This window comes from Amphimedon queenslandica, unplaced genomic scaffold, assembly GCF_000090795.2.
Source record: "Amphimedon queenslandica unplaced genomic scaffold, v1.1 AMPQUscaffold_13490, whole genome shotgun sequence".
NCBI classification, from domain to species: domain Eukaryota; kingdom Metazoa; phylum Porifera; class Demospongiae; order Haplosclerida; family Niphatidae; genus Amphimedon; species Amphimedon queenslandica.
This window is the reverse complement of record NW_003546274.1, coordinates 426,102-433,358: the sequence shown is the minus strand read 5'-3', so window position 1 is coordinate 433,358 and position 7,257 is coordinate 426,102. Positions and strand designations below refer to the sequence as shown.

Below are 7,257 nucleotides of genomic sequence, written 5' to 3'. Positions count from 1 at the left end.
TGACATGTTCAGTGTATACATACCTAACTTGAATCAATTTGATGATATACTGCAAGAGAAGAGCTCCAGTAATCCAGTATATTATAGAGATCCACCCAGTTGTCAATCACTAAGGGAAAACTATTTTCTCGATGCGACTGATAAGAGACCACTAATAGTTATCAGTGTAACAACTACTGGTAAGCTTGCATCTATCTTAATTGCCCTAATAGCTATTGTTGTTACAAATTTACAAAGATGTTTATGATAATGGTAAATTGCTGTGGTATTGCTATTTAAACAATAATAATGCTTTGATAGTTATTAACCCAGCAACTATTTCCTTCTGATAGCCATAATTTATTGTAACATCATGCATTAGCTGATAATCATATGCTTTGCTATTACTATTTGGTTATTTTTTGATTGTGTAGCTCCCACTGTTCCTTCTTCCTCCTCCATACATGATGGTCTTACATCATTAATTTTTTCCCAGACTGTAACCACAGACACTGGCCCTATACCAATGACAACGACACCTTCTACTCAATCAGCAATGTCTCCTTCAACTTCATCATCCTCTTTCACCTCTCTCCTCTATTCCTCCTCTTCCCAGAACACCATTCTTTCTTCTTCTTCATCCTCTAGCTTCATTATTACCACAACAAACCCAACTACTACAACTAGCGCCTTTGGTGAGAATAGTTTTATTTTTATAGGAGCAGGTGTCATTATCGTGGTTGTGGTCATACTCATAGCTTTCCTGGTACTGATCTGTCTCTTTGTCAAATTCAACCGAAAGAAAAAAGCACAACCAACACTTCAATCCGACTCGTTGGATTTCCACAGAAGTAAGTTGAACTCTTCATTTATCCAACAGTTTTCGTTATTTCCTTTTGTTTATTGTTTATTGTCTATTGTTTACATTCTACACTGTTTGTGTGTAGTCAGGGCCATATCGCCCGAAATGAGGCAAGAGATTGATGAATTCAGAGCCCCCAACAGACAAATGATCAGCTCCTTCATAATCAATGACTATGATAATCCCAGCGAACTCACGTTTCACGATGTTAATGGTTCTTCCCGTGCTGAGAGAGACTATATGACAATGATCAGTACTACCGTTCCCTCTAGAACAGTCACTCCCTCTAGGACTACTACACCGGCTTATTCCAGGAACATGACACCCTCTAATATATCTAATGGCTCCGGTGGTAGTCACTATCAGTATCCACGAAATCAAAGCCCAAGCACCAACCAGCGTTATGATTCACCGAGAAGCATTACCACAAGTTCTCTCTCTGAGTATGATGATCCACGTGTATTGGACAGAACAGTGAGTTATAGAAATGAGTCATGATTGATAACGAGAGACAGAGAGGAAGAGGGAGAGAGAGAGAGAGAGAAAGAGGGCCTGCAGATCTTCACAATAATATTAAAATAAGTTATATCATGTGTGGCATTGTTCCCACAGTCTCTTTGTGTGTGGTTATATATTTATTATTCTGTTTTCCTAATTTAGCCTCGCATCACTAACAAGTTTGGAAAGTCAGGAACTAATCCTCGTCGCTCTCAGGTTGGTGTTGTGCCTGTTCAGTTAGTTATGCCTTATCATTTATCCCTCAATGATCCGTGAATAATCATAATGTGTATACTTTGACAACTCTTTTGTGTGTAGCCCAATGATAGCTGTGTGTGTCTGCATGCATATTGCTTGAATGCACTCCCCAAACAATCCGTTGTGACAGGGAACTCTTTATATAGGAAACCACTCCAGATCACCATTACTTTACCCTGCAAGAAAAGGACCTCACGTCACCACAGGCATGTCATCTGTGTGTGAATGCATGAAACAATGCATGTCACATATGATCCCTCTCTTCTTATAATATTAGTCAAATTGATGCTTCCATTCATTATAGTTTTTTATATCATTATTTCAGAGCACTACTTTAGTAACTCATACCTACCAAGTTTTGGAGAATCCTAACAAAGCCACTGGGCAGGTGAGATAAAGCATTCTTGTTTATTGTCTCCTAAAGTGACAGACATTCTTATTTTTGACACCTCAAACTCTCTATTCTTTCAGTGTATAATGCATGTATTATTTTTCATTTTTCGTTGCTATTGTTTCCATTTCGATCTTTATTTCCAAATTAGGCAGAACACCCTACCAGAGTTTACCATGAGCTGATCCCAACTGATACACTGCCAAAGAATAACGACTACCATGTGTTGGAAAAGCCTGGATCTGGTTATCATGTCCCAACTAGAGTGAGTTTAGAAAAAGAGAGAGAGAGAGTGTGCGGATGAGCAAGCAAGCAAGGGGTTTCACCTTCAATCATACCTTGGGCACATGACTTGATGATAAGACGATTGACCATAAAGAGATTACTATATCTGCCTGTGTATGCTGGCTTGTAGTGATAGTTGCACTCTCACTATTCATACAGGAAGGACACTTGTAATAATTTAAACCTTGATAAACAAGTTTTGCACACTCTCGTTGTGATAGAGAGAATGAATTGAGTACCAACTATACTTGTGTTTACCACGAGGGGGGAGAACATGTTCCAATTCACATTATGTACACTTCATTTTGTTTACTTTAGAATCAAAGAGAATCAATGATACTACAGGGAGAGCTTCAAACCCAGCAACAGGTAAAGTATTAAAATTATTATCTTCTTATTTCAATTAAGTGTATGTGTGTCCACTGTCCAGTTTAATGACCTACTCTCATGTAGACATGTTGCCTGTGCTCCATTTTTGAAGCACACAGCTCATAGTGCAGTAGTAATAGCAAGAATGATACAACTTATTATCTACATGATAATAGTAACAGTACAGCTGTCATTTTAATGGAATGAGCTAGCACTATGACCATTTATGCTTTTGGTTGTCTGGCTATTTCAGACATGAGATAACACAATGTCCAGCATTTCCAACATTTCTTACTACTCTTTACAGAAAGCCTTATACTATTATATAGCTACACAGATAGAGCTAGCTTTTATACCTTATCATTTGCTTTAAATTTTTTTTTATTCAAAGGTCCAAGAGTTCTTTCTTAACAAATCCGAGTACTTTGAGCCACCTGAGCAGACAGAGCACATCTATGAGCAACTCAACCAGTACAAGTGTAGAGAGATACCACTTGAAAACATAACGTGAGTTTAAAGACATTCCACCCAACAAATTAGTACTCACTATCAAGACTACATAAAGGACTATAGTTACTATACCCCAATCTGTTAATTTGTCTTTGCGTGTGGGATCGTAATAATTTAATTGCCAATCTTAATAATTTAATTGCTAATTTTTACTATATATTGTGAATCTTATTAGGTTTGATAAGGAAATTGGAAAGGGACAATTTGGTACAGTTTTTGCCGGTACTTGGTATCTTGCTGGAGGAGACAGGAGGCCTGTAGCCATCAAGAGATTAAGCGTGCAAGCATCTGAAGAAGAGAAGTCAAAGTTTTTGAGAGAGGGGGCTAGGATGATGCAGTTCTTCCATCCTAATGTTGTCAAGCTTCTTGGAGTAGCTACTGTCCATACTCCTGTAAGTATAACTGATCTTTTTATTATGTTTTCTAATGCTTAAACATTTTTAATGATTCCAAAATTAAAAAAAAATTAAGTTGCTTAAAATTTGGCCATAGACCATGTACCATGGTTAGAACATGTACAACTGGCTAATCCAATTTTATCTGTCCTCTCAAAGACTTTATTGATGTGTTCAGTAGTCATTGACAGAATAATAAAAATAATAAAAAATAATATATTTTTGCTCAGGGTACATGAAGTGGTACAAATATGTGGCCATGGGAATTATATTTTAGACCCTAAACTGACAGTGGCTGACTAAATATAAGCTATAATTAATTATTTTTTAAATTTATAATGTAGTTCCTTTTGGTACAAGAGTTAATGTCAAAAGGTGACTTAAAGTCTTATCTTAAAGGAAGCAGGTATGTGTAATATTCAACAACCTGTATAAAAAAATTACCCAAAGCCTGAAATTACATTCAAACAAATAATATTGAACATTATGTCTGAACATATTGCTTAACAATTTTTATGAAATTTTCTCACAGGATTTTGGCATAGTGCTCATGCAGCTTCTTGTCAGTGGATTGTTGAGTTACTCAAAAATTGGGCCTAGTAAGACCCAGTACTGTAGTACAGGGTATTTTGACAAAAATCACAAGAAAAAATTCCCCACTTTTATAATTTTTTTTTGATACATATACATGTTTTTATGTTGTGTATCAAGTTTGAGCTGATTCTGATTAAATTTGGATTTTTTATGAATTTTTAAAGTTGCTCAAAAATTGGGCCAGCGACCAAAGGCTATAGCCTTGGGTCTCTGGCCAAATTTTGTCAAAAATGCCTAAGAAAGAATTTTCCATTTTAATAATTTTTTCTGATACTTATCCACACTATTATGTTGTTTATCAAGTTTGAGCTGATTCCAATCAAATTTGGATTTTTTATGAATTTTTAAAGTTGCTTCAAAAGCCATGCTCGCGTACTATTGGGTCTTGCAGCTCATGAAGCTTGTGCTGTTAGCTCACTTAAAATGGTTTGTGGGAAACCCTATGGTCGAACATGATTAATTGGTTATTATGTTAAATTGCTTAATTAAAAATTATGTTGTTCAGACAAAATGATAGTCTACAAACAGAATATGGCCGACTGTTATTCCAGGCACTGTAATCAGTGTACTGCTACAGACCCATTGTGATTTGTACAGGATATAGTGTCTTTTTATTAGATTTATTAATGCATCCAATAACATGTCTCCATGTCATCAATTTTTTTAGTAAATTAATTAAATTAATTATGATTATTTTTGTCAAACAGGCCACAGTTGGACAGCAATGACCCAGTACCAGTGAGAGATGTTCCTTCACCTCAACAACTCCTCAAGTTCTGTCGTGACATTGCCAGTGGCATGAGACACTTGGTGACAAAGAACTTTGTACACAGAGACCTTGCAGCAAGGAACGTCCTATTGAATGACAATCTCATTTGCAAAGTAAGAAAATGTCCCTAGTAGAAATGGCTACATCCACTATCTGATCCATATATGTATGTAAGCTACTCTTAATCATGTTATATCCATTTCTAATTTTAAAAAATACTATGGACAAACTTTTGTATTAAAAAAACAAATTAACCACTGCAATTAACTATAATTTGCTTTGCAAATAATTTGATGTCCTTTTAGATTGCCGATTTTGGAATGACAAGAGCAGCCAACCATGTTTTTGACCTGAACAAAACTGAACAGATACCACTGCGCTGGACAGCACCAGAAGTATGTTCCTTTCAATTTCCTCAAAAAATCATTTACTCTTTATCCTTTTCACAATTAAGGCATTCAAATTAAAAGATTACTCAGAGAAGAGTGACGTGTACAGTTATGGTATGGTCCTATACGAAATCTGGTCCCTCGGACGAAAACCTTTCCCTCGTTTGTATCAAAATCAAGAAATCGTTGACTTCATTGACCAGAGGGGATTGCTGCCTCCCCCTCCAGGCTGCCCAAGGGAGGTGTACAGTTTAATGGTCACTTGTTGGTAAGTTGTAGAGTACATTTGTCATCATGTACTACGCAGGAAATATTGTCACAAATTGAGAGTAGAATGCCATGGTCGTTAATGTCATTAGTAGTGGCATAAACTATTCATTAGTATAAGAACTGACCTCTTGAAATATAATTACAATAATGCCTACTAAGAGTACTATACTACCCAGTTGGCAACAATGTTCATTAACGACTGCTGACATTATGTCCAAGTTATGCTTACTACAGAATGCTTACTAGCAATTGGAGGCAGAAAGGTACAATTACATTAATTTGAGATAATGTAATTATATTTCTCATGCCTAGTAATGTAGCAATAGTAACATGTTACTTTGAACTGGTTTGTTAGTTTGCCTGTCCCATTTACCCTATAGTTTTGTTATGGGTTCAGAATTGTATTCCTTTTGGAATCAAAAGTGCTTTTCCTTTGTCAGTTTATCTAAACAAAACTGAATGGTGTTGTTATTTCTATAATGATATACACTAAACTACAAACTGTTGGCAGCTACATCACTGCTACATGCCTCCAACTGACAGTATTAACAATTCTCATGAACTCTATTGTGTATTGCTTCATAGTCTATGTATATTCTGCTCTGCCTCAGCAAATACAAGTAGTATGAGGTCAAATACTCCCTCATATTCTATTCCTTATACAGGAACCCTAACCCATCTCTAAGGATGTCATTTGACTCAATATGCAATGATTATTTGAAAGCTAACGATGACTCCCTGCTCTCGTGGGACAAAAATGATCTTGAGGGTCGCTCTTCTGAAGCAACTAAAATTGGAGCAATGCTAGATATGGGATATGACCTTTATACTGATCTGCAGAAGGAATACAGACTTTAATATATAATGATAATAAATAAAAGACTGTTTTAGAATCAAATCACTATATATTCTTTATTTTTTGTGAGTGACTGTGTATGCGTGCGTGTATGATGTGTGTGTGGTAATTATTTTTTTATTAATTCATGTGCATATTTTAAAGCTATTGGGACATTTTTTTGTGATAAATAAACTTTCAGTGTTGTATCTACTAGTGCATTGCAATAAGGGATTGGCTTATACGGCATAAGCACATGTGCACTTCAATGTTATCATTACACTGTACATGTGCATACTATACAATGATATGCTCCTTGCAAAAGGGAAGTAATTCAATAGTCAGTACTACTACAGGACACACACAGGCTTATAATACAGAGTTGACCCTGAGACTGCAGAGTTGCAAGTTAATGAATGCATGCCTCAAGTTCAATGAGCCATAACCTCAACTAGTCCTGCCTACACATTCTGTTTATCAGAGAAACAGATGTCACTGGGACTGTCCAACTACTCCTTCTAACATAGTCATTCTCACTGCTCTATAGCTAAGAAACAACTTTTTGTGGTTTCACTACTAGATACTACCTTTTTATCTTCCTGACTGGCTGGCCCTCCTACTGTATAGGCTACTCCACTACAATCATCTTGTGTTACTTGAAGCAAATTTGAGAAGTGAAGAGGAAGTTCAAGAAGAGCAGAAGGATGTCTTGGCTCTTGCTGTTGATATTTGGCTTATGTGGCTTAGTTATATTGGCACAAGGTATGTTTGGGAGTAGACAATACAACTGAGACCCTATCTCATGAATATCAAGATTATGTTTAGTAGCCTCCTGTCATTACTATGTGCTCTA

At 36.2% G+C, this 7,257-nt stretch overlaps 2 protein-coding genes across 2 annotated transcripts in view; both read left to right on the top strand.

Moving 5' to 3' along the window:
• Positions 1 to 6: 6 nt before the first annotated feature.
• On the top strand, positions 7 to 6,621 carry LOC109580487 (ephrin type-B receptor 3-like). The gene is made up of 15 exons (XM_019993721.1): positions 7 to 179; positions 414 to 830; positions 927 to 1,315; positions 1,502 to 1,555; positions 1,744 to 1,803; positions 1,923 to 1,985; positions 2,140 to 2,253; positions 2,592 to 2,642; positions 3,034 to 3,149; positions 3,328 to 3,544; positions 3,892 to 3,953; positions 4,849 to 5,023; positions 5,216 to 5,305; positions 5,365 to 5,567; positions 6,235 to 6,621. Exons 2-15 carry the CDS (start codon positions 506 to 508, stop codon positions 6,425 to 6,427), a joined length of 2,112 nt encoding a protein of 703 aa, XP_019849280.1. The 5' UTR covers positions 7 to 179; positions 414 to 505; the 3' UTR covers positions 6,428 to 6,621.
• A 487-nt stretch (positions 6,622 to 7,108) lies between these two features.
• Positions 7,109 to 7,257, top strand: part of LOC109580461 (proline-rich receptor-like protein kinase PERK8) — a 5,311-nt gene continuing 5,162 nt past the window's right edge. Inside the window, exon 1 of the mRNA XM_019993649.1 lies at positions 7,109 to 7,166. Within this exon, the coding sequence (XP_019849208.1) occupies positions 7,109 to 7,166 (58 nt within the window). The remainder of the gene's footprint in view (positions 7,167 to 7,257) is intronic.